General features: G+C 41.5%; 1 protein-coding gene across 2 annotated transcripts in view; it reads right to left on the bottom strand.

Moving 5' to 3' along the window:
* Positions 1-139: 139 nt before the first annotated feature.
* Positions 140-26,845, bottom strand: part of Glut4EF (Glucose transporter 4 enhancer factor) — an 81,107-nt gene continuing 54,401 nt past the window's right edge. For both annotated transcript variants that reach the window (XM_012378435.2, XM_012378436.2), the window contains 3 exons: positions 9,640-9,740; positions 8,930-9,191; positions 140-8,859 (listed from right to left, as the gene is read on the bottom strand). In XM_012378435.2, the coding sequence (XP_012233858.1) occupies positions 8,647-8,859; positions 8,930-9,191; positions 9,640-9,740 (576 nt within the window). In that variant the 3' untranslated portion in view covers positions 140-8,646. The remainder of the gene's footprint in view (positions 8,860-8,929; positions 9,192-9,639; positions 9,741-26,845) is intronic.

The raw sequence follows: 26,845 nt of genomic DNA, 5'->3' as shown, positions 1-26,845 counted from the left end.
TACAAGAATCATAATAAATAATTGGGGATTTCCATAAAGTGATACTAGCAACAATGCGCATAAGAGAATCGTTTTCGCTTTCTCGTCGCAAATTTAAATTACCATTAATGTAGGAAATAGCCAATTCAAATACTCATACTGACCTTCGCATAGATTTTATTACGAAAAGTTGCTTGGCGATAATGATTCTTAGCATAGATAGAGGGACATTCTCCGGAAAATACAAATTATTCTTTTATTGTTTAAACAAAAGTATAATCATTATCCAGCCCAGAATATTCACCCACCTCTGAAACGTAAGCAATAGCTTTTTGTTTTGTTCATAAAGATCTTAAATACTTATCGTCGAAAATATCTCGAAACTCAGCAAAATTAATCGTAAAACCGTTCGTTGACAATTAAAAAATTTAATGTTCATCGGCGGCAAATATTCTATTGTCACATACGAGTATACATAGTAGGGACGATCGTAAGTGCTACCAGCGACATAAATGTTCCGCAAAAAAATAACTGCATTAAAAGAAATTAACGAAAATTTATACTGCAAAATACAATTCCCAATTTATGTAACATGAGAAAAATTTTTGTCTACTTATCAAATGTGTTTTATTTCATATGTGACATAAATCAAATCAATAATCTTTCTAATTTTTTCTTATTGTAAAATAAGCTATAAAATGCAATACACAGAAAAGATGAAAATAATTTTACCTTTCATAAGAAAAGCGAGAAAGAAAAATCAAAGTTAAAAATTTTGTTGAAATGATTAGGAATTCTATTTTATAGTATGCACTTTGCAAATTTCTCATGATCAATCCTAACTATGATTTGCACGCGTTGTTGCACAATGCATGTACTCTCGATACGTGTACAGCGAAAAAATATCAAATTTGGGGTTTTCAAGGAGCTTGCGCAACCTTTTTACATCGTGAATCGTAATACTACGTTGCATTATATACATGGATTTAGCTGTACGTCTTCTATTCAGTAATAGCGGTGCAATTATGCGATTTCCCGGCCTTCTACAACCGGCTACGGTGATAGCTACATTATCGGCTTAATTTTATGCACCAAAATGCCAGTTTTTTTCCGCAGAAGGCAATTTACAGCATACAATCTTTTATCGCGCAAACGCTCGCGCGCGCACACTCTTCCTACTATTCGCTATGTATTCGGTTAACATGTTAAGATGCTACTATGTTTTTTTATATGCAGCGACGATTATTATTCGTCACAACAGGCTAACTATAAGGACAGTCATTTTAGAACTTCTCTAAAATTCCTTCGCACGAATCCGTGTCGCGCGGCATTCACGACACGAATCCGTTTTCGACACTATACACGAACACGATTTTATCCTTCGTTCTGAGTTTACCGCGCATTGTATATATATATATTTTTTGTATATATTATTACTATCGTCGGCATTTTTTTTGTTACTGCGAGTTATTTCGTTGCCGCGCTACGTAAATCCGCGCGATTTTACAAATACAAAGTTCAACAAAGAAGAACTTCGACGAACGGATAAAATACAAAGAGTATTCGGCAGTATAGTGATCCAACAGGCATCTCTGTTATAAAACTACGGTCGCGGTGTGTTGTTTATGCTGCTGTTGTTCGAAGTGTGTATACCTTGAGACGCACATTTGATTCGATAGCGAGACTACATTCCGCAAGATATGCATTTATTAGCGAACGTTCTCTACGCCTGTTGTGCTTCCTCTTATAAATCGTATAGAAACATTTACGAAAGTACGATATCTGTAAATCCGATTCAACGTATATCGTCAATTAGACTTCGTGTACAGGAATAATATATCGTGTACAGGACCAAATCTATCGAAATCACTCGGATTTAATCAACTACAGTCCGTGTGTCTGAAATATATCTCTCTTTGCGTAAACAAGTATTCGGACGCTACGTTTATGTACAGATACTTAATGTGAAAGTTAATGTGGCGAGAATGAAGCTGCGATTATGTCTCATTATCGCATAATAAGTACCGAGGTACCGACCGGCGACGAATATGAACTACTTTTTGGTGATATCTGCGTGCAGATGCGAGTCTGCCGTGTATATGCATTGAGCAAGAGAGTACTGTGAGAGCTCACAGCGCATATTCGAAAAAACATGAAGTACTTATTATTAAACGCGACTTATAATACCATATAATTTCTAGAATGTTTACGTTATTGAAGATTTTTATGTCTATGAGATAGTGTCGTAGTATATCTACGAGAAATTCAATGAATCCAAGATATAATTTTGTCATTTTTTTACAATCTATAAAAATAAAAGCGTTAGAAGAGATAGATATATATATATACGCAATTTAGTATGCAAGACCCTCAAGCGTTGTGCTCTTCGGTTTTTCTTGCCTAAATATATTTACAAATGCTTACATCTCAATTTCATTATTCGCGGAATAATAAAACAAATACACAATGCGTGCAAATAAATAGAACGTATTCTTAAAGATGAAAATAGCATTAAATTTGTAACGTACATATATATTTATAAATTATACGTTTATATCACAATTTTCATAGAAAGTTTATGCGCTTACACGTTTGAGAGAACATGATTCTGTGTGTCTTACAGAAAAAAACAAAAAAAGATATAATATACGGTGAGATGAATCAATAACTTGATATACTGTTTTCTTAGATACCTTTATTACGATGTCTTAACGATAAAATTTACACTCAAATGTAATTAACGTTGCATCGTAATTTTCTTTCTCAGTCATATACGTTAGAATAATCGAGTGTCAAATAATGCGACATAACCACAGCGTTATAACCATATGCATTATCGATAAATAGAAGCTTCTTTTTTGTAGCGATATATAAGAATGATAAGAGTCGCTGGTTGCACGTCTAGCGAGATTGTTCGGATCTCTCATGGTCTGCTCGATGTTTCTTTCTTTTTTGAATCACTTCGAACGTGCGATCCACCTTGAAACACCTCTTTTTTAACGCGGGAGATAATATTAACGGTCCACCTAACATAATATTAATAAAGATTTCGCGCTTTAACAATTACTTAACGTACTGCAAGTGACGCTAATAATTGTGTTAAGAGTTAAGATGAAGATGACGACGACGATGGATGCAATAATAATTAATAATTAATAAAAATTAATAATAATAATAATAATAATATAATCATATATAATATAATATATAATATATAATATATAATATAATATTAATAATAATATGTCTTTGCGTTGTACGGTCGGCCGAGCGCGTAGTGGTCTAAGCGAATGAGCTAGGATCTTAAAAAGTCACTTTTTCTTTCTTATTTTTTTTTTTTATAAACACCACGTTATCGCGCGTACCGCAGATTCTATCGTTCGCGTCATTAACAATTTTCTTCACGATACAATCTGAGGTACCAGCGACGGCTGCCGCTCGGTACAACGGGAGGTGGCACGGCTCGGCCGTACATACTGGTGAAAATTACACTTCATTAAATCGATATGAGATCGTTTTGGTATAATAATCCCGGCCATTATAGCTTTAAACCCGCAACATAATCCTTCTTTCGGTATCTCGGCGAACGTGCTGGACAGAGCTCCGTATCGAAATTAACTCCGTGGGACGATCGTCGTATTTCGATAGGGATTTCCTTTCCCCCCACCCCTCCCCCCCCCCCCAATTGACGGGATAAGAACCCGTGATCGCTCGCAATGACTGGCCCGCCGGTCGAATCGATCGAAAATTCGATGATTGATCTGAATCGCGGAGTCCACGTGATTGCGGACACACAGCAATGCGGCGCGTACGGCAATGAGAATACGCGGTATGCAGTGGCTCTGGTTTGAAAAGAGGCGAGGGTTCAGAACTCAAACGGTTTCGGTATTCCTGATGCGTAAACGTAAAGGGTTTCCGTTCGTGTGCGGGGCCGGCGATAATCAGCGATACATCTTGTGAGCAACGCCGTCGCCGTACGAGAGCTACGATCGATGCCAGTCTCGGACGGCGGTTGCCGATCGCTAACGGAGAGAATATCTAGTTTAGGCTGCATGGTAGTTCCGACCACGACGCGCGATCTCGAAAATCAGGCTGCCGATTAAATGCGATATACTCTCTATTATTATACAGCGTCCCGAACCGTCGCAACGACTCGTCGCAACGGATTTGACTAAGTAATATTGACATTAACATCGCAAAGAGAATACATATTACTTTGTTTCTGTGTTTCATCAGTCGGTCGTCCCGACCGAAGCGATGGATAGACAACAATCATCCGCCGTTTGCCAATCGAGCGTTGGAACAATACAAAAAAAACTGCATCTCGATCGGCGGATCGCTTCGAACAGGACAACGATGTATGCGGTATGTTCGTATGTGAAATAAACCTGAGGTATCTTTAAGTCTGTAAAGCTTTCGTTACGAATGTTTAAACTTTGCTCTTTCCCCCCCCTCACATCGTTTGGAAAATTCCCTTCTTTTTTTTTGCGGAGATTCTTCCTTTCTCGCTGATTTTTTTTTTTTTTTTTTCTTTCTTTAAATTACGATGAGGGTATTAGAGAATATTTGGCATACGTAATGGCACAGTTATTTAAACTTGTACTTGTTTACATTCGCGAACGTGCCATCCCACGTTATGTTAATCGCCAAAATTCTCTTCAACGCGACACTCGAGTCGTGAGACGGGATCTGTCGGCTCATGCCAATGCACAGTGGGATCAACAATAAATCATACGAATTTCTGTAAGACCATCGGAAATTTATTGCAACGTGTATGACGACAGATACGATTTCGCATCGCGCATTAATGGAGTCGGAAGTTTAAACAATCAGCTAAAAGGCTGTATTATTACCGCAATGTATGAGGCGATATAATGCGTTCTTTGTCATTTCGTGAATAATTTCCAATTGGCGACTGATTCTCGTTTTCAACACTTTCTTATCCGCCCGATGCAGCACACTCGGCATTATACATATTTTCATATCTGACAAGGCATCTTTGGATTGAACATATCGTATCTAAATATTTGTGCATCATGATTATTGTTTAAAATATCCCAAACTATTTTTTTATCGGTTGATTTATTATATAATCTGTTATCTACTTTTTAATCCTACATTTAACTCTTAAATGCTCACAGCTGCCAGATTGTCAGATACAATTTGGAGTCGTGATGCATTAGATATGATGATTTCAACCCAAAAGTACCTAGTATCAAACGTGAAGGCGTATATGACGTCAAGTGCACATGTCGAAGACATGAATGAAAATAAATACGAAAATGCCGAGGTTTAAGAGATTAGATCGATATTTCGAAAACTATTCTACAAGAAAATTTCTATGTAGAATTTAAAAAATGTCATTAAAATGATATCTTAAAGAGTGTGTTGAATGAAAGACTTGTACGTTAAACTTTAGTAATAATTTCTCTTCAGCATTATGTTTCAATGTTACCGCCGCACTTTTTTTAATTTTCAATGTTACGTGTATTGTACAGACCGCACAGAATGAAATCACGACAGAAGAATCATGTCATGTTAATAACTAAGTATTAAGTGACAGCATCACTTTTTAGTAGTTTTAGATATTGTCCTTGATAAACTGTGTCGGCATAAACGAGCGTAACAATTTTGATCGCAGGAAGGAACCTACATGGACGGCAATTACTTTCTATGCTATCTGTACTTGTATGTTTCATTTTGCAAATGCGTGATAATGACTCTCTGTATTATTATGAACATCATACTATAAAATTGAATGTGATCAGCACTCATTGGTATGGGATGACTATAATTATCATTTGAGTACTGCTGCTTTACAAACTCTAAAACTTTGCTGTTTCAGTTACGCGATTCAATAAGCCGTAACAGCTTGTGATGTATAGCATCGAATTTATGAGGGAAGAAACAAATCTGTTCTGTGCGACGACAACATTACGTCAAGCAGCGATTGATAATTTTTAAGACAATCGCGCTTTTCTTTTTAAAGGATATGGATACAATTATATTGATAAAAAATCGGAAAATACTGGCAACGCGATATTTCTCGTTTTGAACACAACTTAGAATGGTAAGTTGATATCTTTACGGAATTGTTGATTTCTTTCTGAGTTAAAGTCACTCTCGAATCATCAGCTTGATTAGCGCATTATGTCGATAATAATTAACGTTTCATTATGCTAATAAAATCTAAACCCCGTGACGTTATTATCAATAAACAACATTACTAATTCTTAGTACATTAAGTTCAATAATTATATAAAACGAGGGACGTACTATACAAGATAATACACGTAATATACAAGAGACTTAATATACAAGATAATTATACTAAATATACAATTATACTAAAGTACGAACATTGATTGGGAAATTGGAAGTAATTATATTTTGGCGAGTGTCGCTTCTTAATATATTCTTGACCACATCAAATATTGTATGCATTGCGACGTCTCACCAACTTTCTTCCATTAAATATAAAACATTTCTGTCATTTATTGCATTAAAATTTCAAGGCTCCTGGCCCCTTACTGTGATATTGGATTATGATGCCAGAAGTAAAAACTTGTATTGATTTTTTTATCTCGTATGTAAATAAACATAAATAAAAATAAATAAATAAATTTTTTCACATAGCATTCATGCCTGATGAATGTAGATTAGCTCTCTTTTACATTTATGAGTTAAAAGATAGCTATAAACCATCAATTGTCATAAAACAATAAAGGATTATAAGACATATAGATTAAAATATATCTTCATTTACTAATAAAGGATGGCTAAAAAGAAAGTTTCAAATATATTTCGTATATCTATTTTGTTCAATATGAATTTGCGACATTTATGTGCATGATTTATTTTTATGAATAATATAAAAGAATTATGTAATTTTCATTCATATATATGAATTCATATAAAAATATATTAATTTAATAATATATATATATATATATAATTTTTTCATTCATATATATATTTTTTATTTTGACGTCATAATTCAATATAGCTGCAGTGAGAAACGAGGAACTCTCAAGCGACATTGAACACGTCGCTTATCTGTGAAGATTGTTTCGTGAAATCGGTCAACATATAAAATTTGCAAATGTTCGTTCATTATCACTACATTAGAAATATTATCGAGATCAAAATAATCGGTATTTCGTAATAATCGGTTCAAATCGTCTCGCGAATGGCCCAAAGCGAGAAAGGAGTATAAGAAATGATGTAGACTATATAAATGTGATGTCATCGTTCTTTTCGCGCACGAAATGTGTATATATATATATATATATATATATATATATATATGTATACATATATATATGTTGTATGTGTATTCGTGTGTGTCATCTAGAGCGAGACCTTCGCTAAATCCTAATAAATCGATCGATTCAACTGCGTAGCCTACCCCATTCACGCGTGTTGGCGAATACGGTCTTAGGTCGTCAGAAGGCTAACAAGACTAAGCCCGGTATACGGCGACGCATGCCGTGCAACATATAATGCCTCTCTAACGCGCGAGAGAGGCTTGAACAACAATTTTTGAATTATTTATCTGGCAGTATAATTGGTGTATAAAATTTTGGTTTCTCTCTCTTTTTTTTTGTTTCCTTATTCCTTCGCGCCCTCGTCTACCTTTGCGCTCTCCCGCTCGATCCGCGATAGATCCGATAAATTTTAGATACAATATCACATTTAGCAGCTCTGTTCCACGCGAGACTTTCCAACTTACTTGCCTACGTTCGTTTAGCATTGAACATCAATCGGCCGGTCTTTCTTCCGCCGGTTAGATTCGGTCATTCGTTCCCCGGGATCGGACAGACGGCGTTCCCTGGGTTGGACGTAAACGCTCCTTAACGTTCCGTCGTTGACCGAAAACGCGTCACGTTCGCGCTCCGCTGGCGGAAGAAGGAAGATCTATTGCAATGACCTAAGAGACGGTTCGGGAACCAGCACCTCGAAGAGCATGCATGCTCGCTCCGAGTGCAGATGCGTATCGCGTACGTGCCGAACCAAAAGGTTCTGTTTGTCAGGCGAATTGGGAGCGAGGCTGTGTTTCACGTTTTCACCCGTGAATACGATGAATGCAACAGTCTAAGATCACCTCGCTCCGCGCGCCCAATTATTCGCTACCTACTAATCGAAGTGTTCCTTGTTTACGGCCAAGGGACCCGGTCGGAGTTTGCCAAGCGCAAAACACGAGCGGAAATCATTCTTCCATCATAAGCTTCCTCTGTGAGTACCAGACCGGGGAGAGTGTTGCATTATGCATAAATATTAGAACCACCAGTCAATCGTCATTGGACAAAACGTTTCCTTTCGAAACTCGTGTCTGTCGTCTGCGTATGAATAATCGTTTTGCATGACGACAGGAAAGAAGAGGAAGTAATGCGCTGCTTTCATGAGATTTTGCTTTCTGTTTGTTGCTTTTTTTCATGAGAGGTTATACATGACGGGAATAATCCATACAGCAACCCATTCGCTACAACCGGCGACAAGTTTTATTCTCGCGGTTTCGCGCTCTCGCGCTCCGAACGTGGGAGCCGTTTCGTCGATAATTGGCATTTGGCAGTTGGTGTTAAATGTTCAACGTAGCATTGGCAAACTCTGGGGTCGACTTGACAAGGGTTTCCGCCCACGGACGTACGAACGGGGCGGACGCTTGGCCTATTCGCTGCAGAAACGGGTGCAGGCCTTCTTCCACCTGCACTGAGTGCACCAGAGATCGCGTGCATCCATACCGTAGATCTTGCGACACTTTTTAACGTCGCTGCGAGTTCGCCGCGGAGAGGACGGTTTACCCGTGGACGACGTCATGTTCTGTTGGTGGCACGCCTGCAATGGCCGTGGGGATAGTTTGATGTGCTTGTTGGGCGTACCCTGAAATACAGAGGAAGTGAATTTAATTGAATCTCATCTTTGATACGGTTTACGGTGCAACGCTACTTACCGGCGACTGTGAGATCGTAAACGTGCTCGGTTCTCTGACACCGACCATTACATTCTCGATGTAGTTACTCGTGGCAGGAGTCGCTTCGAGGCGAAGCTGCTTTTGATACTCGGGATCCTCGTGCGGCGGTCTCGCCATATCCCGGTGAGACATTGTGGGAGGCGAGCTCATGTGATCCACAGCAACTTCTTGGTAATAGAATTCCTCCTCGTGAACGGACATATCGTCCTCCTCGCTGTCGCATTCCTTGGACTTCTTTGGACTATAAAACAAATACGATCTTGGTTCACATTTCACTATGTACAGGAAAGTTCGTTGATCGGAAAAGATCAAACCGTCGAGAAGACTGTACTTGTAATAACTTTTTTTTTTAACGTATCTTAATTCATGCAAATATTATATTAAAATAAACTTACACATATGTATGGATATTTTATTACTATTCATCATCAGCAGGTCAAAATAGTGCGTTACAATTTTGAAATCAGACTAATTTTCAAGTCTGTAAAGAATTACACACTTGAAGATATATATTGTATCATTAATCTGTTACAACGCCACTTCAATGTTTCAGCGCACAAAAATATTTTGCGTTCCCCGTCAGCTGAGACCAGTTTGACCTGACTGTTCGATCACGACTTCACAGCATAACTCGATAGTGCAACGAGTCTTGTGCGCAAGCCGTATTGATATCTAGAGTATTAGCTTACCCCAGATGTAACTGGCGTACATGTTCCTCAATAAGTGCAACGGTCGCTTTAATTTCCAAGCAGCCTGGCCAATTGCACTTAAAGACCACTGCTGCATTTGCCTGCAAGTAGAAAAATGACACTTGTTGATGACCATCGATAGAAATGCATGCATGTAATGAGAGACTCAACAAGAATGAAATAGACGGATCTAACAGGTTCGCATAGTAATTCTGTGAAAAGGCGAAAGGGAAAGGGTGACGGAGAGCTATATTTTTAGCGGCATCCTGTTCTACGTCATCTTGTACCAATTGGCGCGCTGTAATGCAATCCACGCGTGGGCGCACGGCGCACGTTGACGCAGGACTGCCTTAGCCCCGGATTAAATGGACAAGACAAGAGTCATCGGTCGCTCGTCCTTTAAAACGCCATCCATGACCTTTTCTCGCGATTTGTTTTATCGAAATAAAGTTCTTTATTTTATCGAAATTGTAAATTTCAACATTATTCATTAGTAAAGTCTACATTGTTTATATTCTTATCATATATTTTATTTTAATATTATTGTTGCGTAATTAGAAGGATCTAGCCTTTTTAGCGTTATTATATATCTTATATCTATTGTATTATAACACACATAATGTCACGGTTTTTTTGTTGTTATATTTCTGTATCTTTTATGTCTTAATTTTTTTTTAAGGTAAAGAACCTTCTCTTCACAATGTGGATGTCATGTTAAGACTCTGCAAGTACCCTTGGTATCTTAAGACGGCCCTGTGTCGGAGTCACGCCAAGCCAAGCCGCCGAGGAGGAAATCGATGCGCGCGGCAGCCGGCGGCCTCGCCGCGCGCACGTTTCTTTGTTTACATCGGCCGGCGGTGGAAGCGCCGCGCCGGTCACGATGATACGGTCACGTGATATTGATCCAGGAGAGCGAGGAATACAAGCCCTCACGCGGACCACGCGGTCTCGATGATCGTGTGCCTGAAGGACGACGACGGCGCAGGATTGGCATTTTCGCGCGAGAAAGGTTCCACTCGCGTCCTCACCTGTATAATCACGTTCTCCCGCGTGACGATTACAGACGATACCCGGATCCTTCGCGTTCTCGGGCGCGGATAGAATGATGATTGTACCCGCTTTGTCCGTTTAAGGTATCATAATTGCATATTCGGACTGCATTCACGATTAAATCAGCTTTAATGCAAATTATTTGTTGACAATAAGTATAGACGGTTCATTGAAACACACTGTTTCGCAGCAATGCAATTTCGTCGACTCCGCATTTCAATATTTTAAACACACAAAGTGTTTTCTATATTTATTTATAGCGATGAAGTGACGGAGAGATTGAGTCCGCCAATATTAGATTGGTTGCTATCTGCGCTTGAATTTATGAACTCGGGAGTATCGATGTAACTTGATACACAAGTAAGCCGATATGGCTAATCACTTGTTAAAGGTTCTTACGGATCATCTCGGCGAGCGCACGCAACACGAGAGTATCTTAGAACGCGGTCTCATCTGAGAAGACAATCATAGTCTCTCGTTAATGCCGCCGCAGCGGAGGACGTTCCTTCAAAGCACTCCGGATTAATGAGTCCCGTCGGTCTACGGCGAAAATAATTTCTTTAAGTATGTATTCGCGCGATAGCACGTCGCCGGCCGTTCGGTCTAGCTAATGAGCGCATGAATATTTACGAGTGACTTTAACGACTGCACTTAAGGCGCGATCTCGGAAATCGCGAGCCGCGTAGCACCGATCGCTTCCCTGAAATTTGCGCGGCTCGGCTTAAGCGCTATTACGCTCGCCTCTTTCGATTCTCACGCGGCATAACGGGTGGCGCCGGCGACGGCAGGCGTAGCGGATCCAGAACGCGCGCGATAGCGTGGATTGATAAGCCATCCGTGGGCGTATTGACGCAGGTTCAAAAAGGACGACGATAAGTGCGCGATAAGTACAAGTATCGTCATTTCGAAAGAGGCATTTCAGCGGGCTTAAGGGCCCTCGCTAAGTGTAGTGACATCAGCTCTCTGAAACGGTACACCGCGAGATACACCGGTGTTGTACCGTGCGATATACCGGGTGACGCGACAAAAGATTAGCGATCGAGAGCGCATGCTGCAAGGGCAGATGAGTATCCGCGCGTCCGTCGATACGCGCGTGTAAAAAAGACACGCGTGAGAATAATGTACCGTTTAGGAAAGAAGCGCTTCGACGATTTTAAGGATTTCGTTTAAGGTAATCCAGTGACATCACTTCCGAAACGGTACACGCCGGGTATGTGCCGGCGTACGGCGTGGCGCAGCCATTGCCGAGGTCACAGACCTTCTATGCCGGTCGGCAGGCAATGCTCTCCCTTTGCCTTGCCATGCCTCGGCGTTGCTTTGGCGTGCTCCGGAGAACTTCGCAGCAATCCTTCCCCCTACCATCCTCTCCCCCTCCCGCGACCTTTAGGATACGACGCGGTAATTCCGACAGCATTAGTCCAGAGGGCACCATGCATCCTGGTGAGCATCTTCGCAGACGCTACAGACGCCGCGGACATTGAGCGCGAATTTTCTTATAAAAGATGCAAAATGTTTCTTTTCTTAAATTATACGTGAATTTTGTATAAAGTCCGTTTCGTACGATTGTTGAAGAGAAATCATAATCTTTCCTCCCAGCTATTTTGCTCCTCGATAAAGTTTTCTTGGATTTTAATTTTCATTTGACGAAGAGGAGGAATTGTTATGGGGATATTTAATTTTCCCACAAACTTGCGAAATGCAATTTGGCGGAGAAATTATTTCAGCTTCAAGCAAGGATTATCGTCGCGCGCGCGGAACGTCCTGCATGACGCATCGCGTTATACATGCATCGTATATGACACGCGCGGGAGACAGCACGCGACTGTAAAATTCGATTGGGAAGTGCCTTGACGCGTCGAGGGGTGTCGTGTAACAAAGGAAATCGGTTCCCTATCATTTTTTTTCCTCCCCGAGACGTAGGAGGAGCGCGATGTAAATCTGGCGGAACCATCTCCCGCGAGTTCGCGTGCGCGCGGATGTCATTGGCGCTTCTGCGAAGCCGCGGGGATGAGTAAGCCGACGCACACAGGGTTGCCGCGACGCGCGCGATGAGAGACATGGAGCGACGTAGAGCAGCGGCGTTTCGTGGGCGCATCGCGTGCGATACGATGTTGCCGGCGGTGAAGAGATAGCCGCGGCCCGTTGCGGATGCACACGCATGGCCTGGCCGGTTGGAGCGCGCGTACCGGGCATCCACCCTACCAGCGCTTGTTCACGCGAAGTACCGCGCGTCTTTCCCCCGCTCGACCCACTACTTTTATGCGCTGCGCAACGGCACGCGCGCGCGTGAACCCGTCTCTCTCTCTCTTTCTCTCTCTTTCTCTCTCTCCGTGTGCACGTGTGTGTGTGTGTGTATACCGTGTAACCCACGTGTCCATGCGTGAAGGTCCGAGCGTCGTAACAAAAATTACACACGTGTACCCGATCAGACGTCCCCGTGGACGTCGTTCCACGGTCTTTGATAAGCGACGCGTGAATACGTTGTTAAAACCGTTTTGTACCGAAGAGACCAATGATGAATCTCGCGATTCATCTCTCTCTCTCTCTCTCTCTCTCTCTCTCGCGGGAATACGCGGGAAGTTAATGCCCCCGGAGCTTATTAGAATGAATGGATTTCAGGTCGTTCGCGCGTGCGAATTCGTACGAAAGAATTTCGCCAGCGATTCTATTTCCATCGTTCAGCTATATCGATGACTAATCACAATTCGCGCACCTACAGCAGCATGCGAAGTGTCAATTACCAAGGCCGTTCCTGCACGCGGTGCAGATCTGCCGTGGCGTGTTTCGCGAATCGCGAATTCACGCCGGTGAATGTTACGCGCGTACGACCGAGCGTGGGCGCAAAAATCAATTCCAAACTATACGCTACAACAGTCTGCTTTTCACTCTCTCGCTTTCTCCGCACTAGCCGGCTCGCATCGAGCTGCCGGCTGTTGCACAAAGGCACACGCGGCAGAACTATATTTTTCTGCGTCACACTACCTTTCCCACGGCTACTGAGATTTTCACATGCAAACGTTTCTCCGCTTGTATCGCGGCGAACGGATATCTCGGCTCTTCCAATTTTAATTCAGAGTTTTTTATTTAAATATAAAATACTATTTGAGCGAAAATAAATTTGCATTCCTCTATAGTATAATTTGTATTAATATATGTAATACGAAATGAAGTGAATGTGAAATGAAGACGTGATGTCACATTATGATAACAAAAAAAAAAAGAAAATATATAAAACATATGAAATTTTATTTCAACTCCAGAGAGCTGTATGCGATAAAAAAAACCTAATTATATTATTAATTTGAATTATGTATTTGTTTGTTGCGCAAAATTCTTGCCTGATGCAAATTCTTCGTGTGAGATGTAAATATCACGACACCAGTTTGCAAATCTTTTATCGTTATTTGTGCGAAACTAAATTTGTATTCAAGTTTTGAAAGTTGTTATGTCTGTAAATGACGACATTCTCCATGTACCGTTCCGTGTATACATCCTGACGTCACTGGGACCGCTGACTCTCCGTCAATCCCCATTTCGGGACCACGCCGTCGTTCCACGCGGCGATGGGTTTCACGGACATAGGGATATATTGCGCAGCAAGTGAGGAAGAGGGAGAAAACGCGAACGTACGGAATAAGGGAGAGAAAGAAGGAAAGAGGGAGAGAAAGAGAGAGAGAGAGAGAGAGAGAAGTCCGGAGTCACCGGAGAGAGAGAAGTGGGGAGCCCGGGTAACGCCCGGGAAACCAAAACAAACCAGACTTCTATGTGTTGGCGCGTACGATGCGCGTCGATCCGTGGCGTGTGGTGAGGGTCGGGCGTTGACCCTTCGAACACACCGGCTTCGTCGAACATGCCTCACGCACGGAGAGTATACGGGGTTATACGGGGTGGTGGGAGAAAAATCTACGGGTTTGTTGTGGGACCTTCGCGTCGTAGCGGCGGTGGCGGTGGCGGCGGCGACGATGACGACGACGACGACGACGACGACGACGACGACGACGACGACGACGATGACGGCGACGGCGATGGTGGCGAGCGGGGATACAATGCGGTAATAAGGGACAGAACATTTTAGAATATAGCCGCGCGTAGGCGAGGACGATAGGGTAGGAATCTGGCCGAGAAAGAGAAAAGAAGGGAGAGGGGATTGACCGCTGCGAGAGCGGAGAACAGCCACGTGTGATGCAGCAGGTACGACAAAGACCGGTCGCGCGACTACATAGTCGTCGTGGAGCACACCGGTGCAAGGGCTTTCGGGGAGAACGTGGTGTGGGATAGTTTATCACGACGTAACGATACGTCACGCTGCTGCCAACGCACGAGTAGACTCATCTCCGAGCGCGGGATGCTTTGTTTTCAGAATACAATTATATTCGGGAATGTCGCAGCGGGAACTTTCCGAGAATCGGCGTGCGCAGGCACGGGACAACGGCGAAATTGTTTAAGTTTTCGGTAGTCGCGAGCGCGAGTCACGTGAATTATAAGAACGCCGGTAAGAACGAACGAGTCTAATTTTTTTTCCTGACAAACTATGCGGCCGTAAAGTTGCGAGCTGGAAAAAGCATACTCAGCTGGGACACGTCGCGGCACGCGATTCGGTGCAATTTACAAGGACCGAGGTCGTCGACACAGAAGAGAGAGACGGAGAATCGTTTCAAACACATAGAGGGACGAGGAGAGGCACCCGTGAGTCACGATGAGACTCTCCAGGATGTTCGACGCATCTAGTTTGCTGCTTTTCATCCTTTTCAGATTGAGAAATATAGCAAACTTTACTTATCAATCTAGACAGCATCTATCGTTAACGTGTACTATTTACATTTGTTCCTATTAATCAGATATAAGAAATGTCACACTTATCTTACCTTTCTAATAGATTCAAATATTTATTTTTGATAGCCTTGATAGCCTTTTATGATTTTGATAAAATATTCGAGACATAAGTGTAAAAAAATAAAACTCTAGTAATAATGTTGAATAATTCATACTTCTACAATTATATGAACTTAAATCATTTACTACATTTAAGAAATTCTTCAAACAACCGATTCAAGTTCAAACAACTTTTCTCAAATTTTTCCTACGCCCCAAGACAAAGATTTTTTTTTTCGCCAGTAGCTGGAGAAATCAATATTTGTATTTTTCATTTATTGAAAAAACGTACGATTAAATAGCATCGTCCGCTGTTTCCGGCTTTTATCGATATTTACAATCCGTCGGTGCGTGCTCGAGTGCTTCTTTATCTTTCTCTTTCCCGAGGCACAATAGCGTTCAATGGCTTTCGGCGTGAGCAGCGACATAGCCATCGCGATGTTGCAACTACCGAGCGGTGAATGCCAACATTGTTGCTGCGTGCAGCCACAAAGGAGTAATCTCCATATAAACCCGAATTCACGCGCGCAAATATTCGCTCGCGAAAGAATAGATGCGGACCCTAATTAACCGCATAACTTTCTCCGGCGATTGTCTCACGGTACGAGGAACATTTCCAAACGTGCGCAAGTTTTGTACGTTAGATCTCGCGACCAGCCATTGTCTGTTGGATTTTATGAAGGTCAGCGCCGTCGCTGCGAAGGCTGCTAAGCGATGGTTGCTCGATGCTCACGAGCAAGAGAATCGAACTACAAACGCGTGCGAGCGAGAAGAAAGAAGTTGAAAGTGGGAAAGAGAGAAAAGGACAGTGCGAACGACTGTTGAGAAAGTGGTGGTGCGGGAGGAACGTAGCGCTTGCGCAGATTGTTGTTTACGTCGCCGGCTTGCAGCGTGGACGCCGCCGGCCCCGCTGGCGTCTTGTTGAAATGGTGGAGGACGCTCGTTCAGTGAGCTCACGGCCGATATATATACGTAGAGTCGATAGGAGAAAATGAGAAGTGATGCCGAACGAGGACGATGCACTTTGCGAACCGAGGCACCTTGACTTTTTTTTCTAGACTACACATATTGATTGCTCAAAAAGCTACCGTGTAATCGCACACCTTTTTTTTTTGTATCTTTTAACAGTTTCACATATGCTACGAATATGATACTAAATTATCTTTAATATATTAAACAAAAATCTTTGTATGTGTTCTGTTAAATGTCCCCGGCAGTTGTGAATCTTGCGAGGATATCAGAAAACTCTGAAACCAGGGAAAACGCGGTGAAAGGTAGAAAGTCGCGAGAGAAAGATGCGTTGCATGTGACAATTGTAAAAATGAGAAGCGTGACTCGGTACCGTTTGCGTTCGCACCGAATAATATTCACGCGCGTTACGAGTTTCCCCAGAACGTATCGTTAATTGTATTTTGCACAATGCGTGGGTAAATGGCAATTAAAATGGCTCTGCTCGTATTACGGCCGATATGCATTAAACGGCTACCAGCGAACGCAAGCACCCAAATCGCATTATCTCTATCGCATTTATTCGCAAACGCGCGATTTAATTTAGTTGAGAGAGATCACCAAAAAAGGAAATCCCATGACAAGCGGAGATTTTCACGGAACACTTAAAATTCACGTGTGTTCATTTTTATTATATCTTTTTTTAAAACTGATACACCGCTGTTTATGCATACTGTATTCAATACCGGCGCGGTCAGGCCTCGTTAAACAATAAACCAGAATCCTGCCCTCTTCCTCCCTCGTCTCTCCGCCCGACGCGAGAGAGAAGTTACTGCCGAAAACCGGTAGCAAGTACCGTTTGGGCTGAAAATGCGATTTAAGTATCGGCGAGAGTTGCGGCAATGAAATTTTAATTGCGCGTGATGAAATGACTCGACGATATATATTAGCCATTACTGTCATCATTTCCAGTACGGACAGATATCAAACAGTTTCTCTTGCTACATTGAATATTAATTAAATATTTTAATATTAATACATCGATTATTATAATATGAGAAGCATAAAATAAGCAAAATACTTTCTTACATATACCTTGATATTAAAAATAATTTTGCTATTGACGCGTGCGAGCGAGAAGAAAGAAGTTGAAAATGCGAAGGCGAGTGCTCTGTGTCAGCACTAATGTTATGAAAAATACATGTCGATACTTAAGAATTAACAGTTATACAGTTGACTCGTAATCATACTGAATCGCGATGCGGCACGTGTTGCGCTTTCAACGCGCGCCGAATGATAGATCGAAGCAGTTATCGTTCAATGATTTTCGTCACACCGGCCGGCATACGGTTGGATAAGGTCACATTTTTTCAAGAGCGATCGTGTACACGTTTGTGTGAGGAAAACGGAATATTTCGAGTCCTCGACTTATCGGCGAGACGACGAACGCGCGTTATGTTATTTCCAAACTCGACGGGCGTTCCGATTCGACGCGTCGCTCGTATCGGGCAAGGAGGGTTCAATAACCGACTCAAGGTCACGCGACTAATTTTGTTGCGAAAAAAGAACCGGTGCTCGATAGCCGGCGAACTCTCGGCTCGTCCGGTTATCATTCATTCTTGCACGGTAAAAAATTAGTATAGGTCCGGTATTATAGTATTGCATGACACGCACGCGCTAATTTCGCACAAATAAATTTTCTTTTCCTTTCTATATCGTACGTATTGAATTTCAACCGATATCATAAACTTTGTTAAATTTTCAGTACAGTGAAATCTACATAAAAAAAATTTATTTTAAAAAGTCCATGATTTTTATACGCAAGATTTTATTTTTTATATTTCACTATAATTAAAGTAACATTTTGTCACATTACGAAGTCTGTGATCTTATGATATTCGTATAAAAAGAATACCGAAATCAGATGTAATCGCGAGCCAAACTATTAATGCAACTGACGTCAAGAAACCGATGTTTAAGACTGGCTAAAATTTTATAATTATTGCATGCCATTGAAATTTTTGCACAAGGAGAAATTGAATTCGGCTTCACACGGCAGAAGGAAGTTCCAGCACTTGAGAAAATAAAAGCAGTTGATTTTATACACGTCAATTCGTGCGGTTATTTACTTAATAGCGAGTGTTAACGTGTTTATGTCTACATGCAGTGATACTTCACATGCGTATTTACGTCACATCATACACGCGTATTTACGTCACAATAAAACAGACAAATATTTTAAAGACATGTTTATTTCAAACAAACTTGCATTTTATTTCGCATTTAGACGCAATCTTATCGCGATAGCGCGTTAAATGTGACAGACGAAACTCTCTCTCTCTCTCTTCCGAATTTTATTACAAAAATATCCGCTGAGGAATCTTCATTTATTCTGTGACATACTAATCTCTCTAGCTATCATGGTAAACACAGTAACAACACTCCCACGGAACGTGTCGCAATTACAATTAGAAACACCGTTTCAAGCGTTATCACTTATACAATCTTCTTCACGGAGGCGCGAACTTGAATCGATTGCGAAGAGATTTATATGATATGCACTTTTTTGACGTTATCAAAATTCATGCTAATTAATGCAACAAAAACAAATTGTTTCGCCATTCCCTCTTCACGTGATTTCGTCCGCGATATCCATTTATTCTCGTCGTTTATCTTCAACGTTGTTGCACTCACGATTCATGTGTCAGCTAACTGTGAGATGCTACGCTCGGCGTACTCGCTATTGAAATCGGGAATATAGAATTGGGCTCACGTGTCCGACGACCGTTAGATTCGTCAGATCGGCGGTACGGTGCCGTGACGGCAAAGTCAAGGTCGTTACTTTCGCGAATCTTCACCCGGGGAAGAGTGGGTGGATACAAGTCCCAATTGGCCAATCGGTTGTATCAGTCGGCAGTACAAAACGAGAGAGGTGCTACCAAGGATAAGCTTACCCTAGGGCAGGACTATATGCCTTGCTGATCGCGAATTATCGGACTTTCCCTTCTCTACCCCCTACTCTGCCTCCTTTTCTCTTATTATGCACCGCAATTTATTATCATAAATCTTTTATTGTAAACATATCACTGAAACTCGTTATCTACACAGATTTGAGCGTTCAAATCTTTGAAAAAGGTCTTATCTCGTAAAAGAAGTGAATTGAAACAAATATCTCGTTTAATATATATACGCGATTTGTTTTTTATCCTGATGCGAATTATGCAATCGATTCAAATAATTTTCCTCATTTTATCTATCGCACAATTTCACGTTCATTTCTTTATAATAATTTTAATCATGTTTTCGAGGATTCTTTTCATATTTCTGCTTGTTCACGGCGCGTTCTCCTCGAATTTTTTCTCGCTTAAAGTAAAACGATAATTTTTTCATAATTCTGACAATTCTGCTACTCACTTTTGTGGGCTCTCAATGCAGATCTTGTATTATATATAAGAGTTTGCAGAATTATTTGTGCGAATCATTGCGTGATTGTCAGCAAGACTTTCACAGGATTAAACTTTTCTCCTTCCCCTCTCTCTCTAATTTCTCTCTTCCTTTACCTCTCACCTTCGATCGGTGAACGGCTGCTGCTCTCGCGCGACACGGCGGATCAGCTGGGCACGCACGAGCGGAGTGCGAGCGAGCGAGCGCACCCGCTTGAGCATGACAACGATTGATTCGCCGGCTTTGTCAACGCCGGCCTTGCCGCGCCGTGCATACACCGGTTCTCCTCGACTTACTCAAGTTGAGCAACAAAGTGGGCGCGGCCTGTGTGTTAGGACCAGTTTACAGTTACGTACTTCGCACGCGTAGGAACAACAATTCGCAATTCCCTTATTATCGGTCTCGATCGCGACACGTTTGAAGGCGTTGAGAGCGTAAAAAGCCACGCAAATGCAGAAAATCGGTTCCCACGAATATTTTATCGTCGGCATTAAAGCAACGGACAAAATATGCGACAACGTCAGGACATCAGAATTTTTTCATTCCATCAGAGAAAATATTGGTCCAAAAAATTTCAGAAACTTTCTCAGACTTTTTACATAACCTGTAACGTCAACTGAATATCTTCTTAATTGTCTGATTTATTGCGATCTTTAAAATCGAGAGATTCGATAAAAATCTGCACTCGATCGAACAAGATAATCAATTTCGAGATTCACCGCAGGCGTTTGGAGCGGCGTTCATACGATTCTTCGAAAATCAAGTAACGCTGCACATTATCAATTGTACTTTCATCGATCATGACGGGTTGCCGGTTTCACTGGCGGACTAGAGAATCGCGCGGAGATAGATGACTTTCCGACCCGTGATCGATTCGAGAGAAAGTTGCAGTCTACGCCGATGTCGAAACGACGCTTATGTAAAACCTACAGCCAGCTGACGAGTCTACCCAGAGATTAGTCGCGCGATTCGTATCTTGATTCGGGAGAGAGAAAAACTCGAACATCCACTTTCTACAGCGAAATGTGTTGTCGCGCACATTTTATTCGCCACAAGAAGGAAAATACGATAATCGGCGCGCGATAACGTTGCTATCCATTTATCGGGGGTATTAAACGGTCAATAGGTGTTTGTCTCGTCGCGCACAAAATGTGTCGTCTGGCCATCAAGAATCTCACGCCGACGTTTTATGACGGCATCGATTATTCGATGACCGGTTCTACTAAAGCCCTTAAACACTTTAATTGCCCGAGATACTTTCATAGCTGGAGGTCAAGGTGGAGCATGCGGGGGACGGTCGATACGTTACTCGCGCGGGCGCAGAACACGTCTCGATACGCGGTCGAGTATCGAAACGCTATTTTTTTTTTCCAGGTCGAACGACACAAAAGCTCTTTCTTCTTTCGTGCCGTTTGCCGTCGCATGATACGCGCAATCTGTTTAATTTTAGTCACCAGCCGCGAGATATTGTGAAGATACCGCGCGTCTGTCTCGTCGGGAATAATTATCGGGAGTGATGAGACTTCCAAATAATCGATGTGTCACCGTGCTCGCAATAAAATTCGCGTCACCTTGAATTTAAAATAAGTGTCGCACTGCGATAGAGCTAGCTGTCACGAGCATCTATTATTGGAGCAGGATGCCGCGCTAAAATGACGGGAGTCATCGGGCGCGTTACGAAACACCGTCGACTGCCCACATCCAGCTGTGCATGGAAAAGGCAAAAGTTAAAAAAAAAAAAAAAAAGGCTCACTGTATAGATTTTTACGATTTGCATGTCATGCGAGTCAAGATATTTGCACGTCAAAGGTGCATAACTTTACATTTCAATTAAACGGCACAAACGAAAACCTCCGAAAACAATTTTCTTATTTACAGTTGTGCGGTCTTGACACCGTGACGGCTCATTAAATTGATCCCGATGCAATTTCTCGTTGAAGCAGAAACAAATCCCGAGCGGAGTGCGTTGCGAAGCATATGGGACTCGCGATATTACGTGATCACGCACGATAAGGGAAGACGGTCCTCTTCGTGTTGCCGCGCGGCGCGACGACGCGTCGATTCGACGTGCGTAAAAAAAGGCAGTCAGGACCTAGGACAATGAGCGGCACATACCGTGTGGCACGGCACGGTATCTCATCCCCACCGGACGGTGTGCCTGGTTACCAGCTGAAATTCGCGAACGCGCGTCCTTGACTCTCCTTCCAGCCGAAAAGTTTTAACAACGCGACAGAGAAAGAGAGACGGAGAGGAGAGAGGGGAGGGGGGAGGGGAGGGAGAGGGAGAACGAGTGAGTCCAACATTGGCTGTAATAAAGAGCTCAATGCTCCAGACATGACGTCACATCGTCGTAAGCTAAAATAATTGAATGTTCTAGTGTCAATGTTACTGCTACCGCTGACAAGCCGAACGACGGAAAGAGATTTTTATTTTTGCCTGATATTTGCGACGCGATTAACACCATAAAATTCTTTTTACAATATTATTTGCGATTGATTTAATATTTCACAGATTTGTCCTAATATTATTTGAGTGTTAAAAGATAATTAAATTGTATTTGACTTTCATAGTTGAATTTTATTATTACATATTATCATTGTGATCGTTATGCATACTAATGTTGTAGAAAGCCACAAACAATTGTTATCATATCGTATTGTATGCATATCTCTTATAATGCAATTTGATAAAAAGTATTTAGAAGATTACATAATCTCTTTCTGCCTATCTATATTAAGACTCCGGTACTTCAATTGTGACATCACACATAGGAGGCAAAAATAACAGAAACACGTCATTATGTATTGACGAAAAGAAGCTGCCAGTGATTTCAATCCACTTATAACGTCATAGCAACCGCGTGCCGAGTAGTTTATTATCGTTCGGATGCCCGTCAATCCCGTTTGCGAAACTCTTCGGTATGACGCATATGACGAGTTATATATACATACCTCCGTCGTCAGCGAGTTCGAAGCGTTCGCCGGCGGAATGACAATTTCGTCCTATCTAGTAATGTGCGTCCCTCTTAATGACCTCCGTGAACTATTTATACGTGTTTGCGCTCGATACAAATGTTAACCGGCACGACTAGTAACGGCTTCCCGGACGAACCGTCGATTGTATTTTCGCCTGCGTTACTACCACGAGCGTGGCATTCCGCCGTAGGAATCCAAGTCGCGCGCGGAATTCCTAAGTTTCGCGCACGCGAGCCACATGACATACGGTCGCCCGGGATTATCTCATCGGCGAGAACTTCCGATGTATGACGCCACAATTACAGTTTCTCCCGTGCGAACTGTCAGGTACAATAAGAATGGTTCTAATTTGTAGACGGCTTCCCTTCATCTTCGTGAGATTAAACTTTCCGTGTCAACTGTACTTCCTCTGACGAAAGAATGTCGACTTCACTCATGGAAATTGGAAAAATTAATTGAAACTAATAATCGAGAAAAACTCAAGGAAAATAAAGGAAGATAAATCTTATTTCATTTCATTTTTACGTCTTCAGTAATGATTAAAGTTTTATGCATGCATATTTTGAAATCAATGTACAAGAAGAAACTACTATCGTAACTAATATATGCTGTTAGAAGCTGTTTAAGCCATGGAGAGTTAAGGAAGCGTAACGAATGCGATATTAATATTCATTATAATATACGACTTGACGAATTGGTTAATAGAGTCTGCCGAATTGATTAAGTGAAAACTCGTTCGTATTGAAAAGTGGCTGTCCTTTCTCAGGCGAGCTGTTTCTTGTGCTGATAGGTTCTCGTAGTTCGAATGGAGGGAAGGGTGCCGTTCTCCAGTTATTCAACAGCTGCCACGTCAAACCTTACAAGGTCGCCGAAGTGGTAGTCGCTGAGGCTACTCTTAAAACAACGCGATATAGCCTTCCGAAGAACAATATACGATACGCAACGTTGATTTCTTAATGCACATATTTTTTTTCTTCTTATTTCCAACCTTGATCTTCAGCGGAATGTATTTCTAGCCGGAATTGCAAGACGTGCCAAATTCAATGCCAGCAGAAACTTGACACTTTAACGATAAATTTATTCCTATTTTCTGACAAATCGAATTTAGCACATTAAAACGCTAAAAAAATTGAAAATATTTTCTATAATACATTAAACGCACGTTGCAAATGAATGAAGCTAAATGTATCGTAGAATTTTCATACAAGCAATTACATTTAAAGGAAAATCGAAGTAATCTTTTTCAGAAAAAAAAAATAGTCAATTACGCGCTTAGATAGATGAGAATTAATGGCGACACGCGGACGAAGAGAAGAAAGACAACGGCGCGTATTTCCTATGTACATAACGTCAGTGTCATGGTCTCTGACTTATGTCATGCGATGCTTACGCACATCATACGAACTCATTGGAATCATTCTATTTGACATTTTGCCGTAAAAATGTGTACAGCTGATAGCGAGGAAATGGTAGTAAATTCGAGTGAAGCGATAAATTTTTCTTGAGGGAGTTCTTCGTCGGGAATTGAAAGAATTATGATGTTGTTTTTTAACAATGAGAAATGTGAAATGCGAGAATAACAATTTTTTTTAAATAAAACTTAGAAGCTACGTGTGTATATATATGTAAACGAAGTTTTCTTAGTTTAGTCGGTATCCTATGGTGATACGTTACATCAGAAATAAAATTACTAGACGATGGCCCTGACTCTGCAACACGCGCAGCAGATAATATCTGCAATCTGTGCAACACACATACACGCACGAGTAGTATGCACGAAAGATTTGTTTCTAACTCAGCGCACGAATATCTGTAATCATCGCGTTTCCCATTACAATTCGCTGTTATTAACACTTCCGAGTCGATTGTCAAACTATCTTTATTAATGCGCGATTTTGCGTCCGTTGAGAAACTCTTGATATTTATTGAAAATGTATATGAAATTTCTCAATCAACTTTACAATTCATTTTTTAAATTGCAATTAACAGCAAATTTTGTTTGTGTATAAGCGTGATGTCGCAAAAGAGCGAGGATTGTTTTGAAAAATAAGTGAGCATCGGAACATATTACTTAAAAATATATCTGCTCATTTTTAAATTTTAACAGCTCGCAAGTGTGTTCGATCGATGATTATTTCATTATTGTTATTTTTGTTGACGGTGCAAAATAAATTCTTATAACTGTGTCGTGTTTCGTTCGATTTCATATTTAATGTGTTCGATTTAATTAAATGTGTTGACTTGTAATTCTAAATTATGCCAAATGAAATAATTATTTTGAAAGAAATACAATTATTTGTAAAATTGATATTTAATTATCAAAAGGCGACAAAAATCACGGAAAACGTGCGGAAACCTTGCGTTTATCAGTTCCGGCGAACGTTTAAAGAGCATAGAAATAATACGGAAGGGTTACGTCGCTCAGTAAGGCCAGATCCTTCACGAGCTGTGGTTGTTGCCGGGCGCGCGGAAATATGTATGGCGAGCGTTACGCCTAACGTCAAGTTTACGCAACGTGTATTACGTAAGGTGGACGAACATGTCAGAATACGACCCGGCGGCCCAGAACTCACGGGGCGCGCACGCAAATGCCGGCACGATCGGCATTGAATCGATGCATCCGATAAACTGCGCGCTGACGCTCTTTTCAAGTTCAAATTGTATGCGTCATACTCTTCTTTCTCGCCTCGCGAATACGCAATTTACATGATCAATCGACAGATACTGTGCGTTACGTGACATAAAAATTCACACTTAAGTAAATTTAGATATAAGCAGTGCGAAAAAATACAGTAAGGCTAGGCAAGAATTGAAATATTGAAATGATGCGAGTGACAATAGAATGCGGAAAGATCAAAGATGTGAAATTTTCCAAATTTGTAGCACAAAGGAAGCCAGGTAAGTCCCATTTGAATGCGCTTTGTAACGCGCTTTGTAATCCTACGAAAACAAATATTTGACAAATAATCGTCAAGGGTAAAGTTTTTTTAACTTTCTAGATAATGTATAAAATAAATAAAAGAACTAATTTAGAGAAAATTTCTATGGAAGAAACCTTTCTAAAAAAGATTGCTATGTAGGAAATCCTCTATAGAAATATTTTCTTAAAAAGTAACGAAAGAATAGAAATGCTAAAGAAAATTAAGAGAAAACATTTCTAAAGGAAGAAAACATGTGTAAAGAAAGATTCAGCCGGAAGAGACACATTCGACACGCTCATCCCTGGACAACTGTTCAAATGGTGACAAATGAATAGTCATCGTGTTGCTATTAATCACACCTTTAGGAAACTTTTAGGCTAATAGTTTCAACAAAATTTCCAAACATCTCTTTTTAGACTTTCCCTTTCAAAAGCAGACCCACCAAGCGGTTTTGCACATGGTTTCTCACAATCGATTTAAACCTGCAGGCGTAGTGAATGTGTTTCCTTCTTTAAATTCTAGTAAAAGCAGCAAGGGCTCATTCCGAACTGAAATAATCTGGCACGAAATACCGTCACGGAACGGTACATTGCGTGTCATAACGGTCGGGAAGAAGCTGTCGCTCCGAATCACGAGCATATAAAATCGTGTAACTTCGTCGCAGTATCGCAGATCTGCACCGATCACCAGACGGTATGACGACCGTCCGAACATCGAAGTAGACGGTCAAGGTCCGCCATTGGGACACTCGTGCGACTCGTGTATCTAGCCGACGAAGCCTTGGGTTAGAAAACGCGGCAGCACGCGGAACTAGAAATAAATCTTCCGTGCGTTCTCCGCGCGCGTTGCATACAACTCTCTCTCTCTCTCTCTCTCACACACACACACACACGCACACATGTAGATACACACATATACAGGGCAAATGCACGCCCGCACACGCCAGCGACGGTTGCACACCGATATTATTTCGCGCGCGTGCAGTCAGGGCCACGG

The sequence above is a fragment of the Linepithema humile genome, chromosome 2, assembly GCF_040581485.1.
Source record: "Linepithema humile isolate Giens D197 chromosome 2, Lhum_UNIL_v1.0, whole genome shotgun sequence".
NCBI classification, from domain to species: domain Eukaryota; kingdom Metazoa; phylum Arthropoda; class Insecta; order Hymenoptera; family Formicidae; genus Linepithema; species Linepithema humile.
The sequence above is the reverse complement of the archived record's forward strand: the minus strand, read 5'-3'. Positions and strand labels throughout refer to the sequence as shown.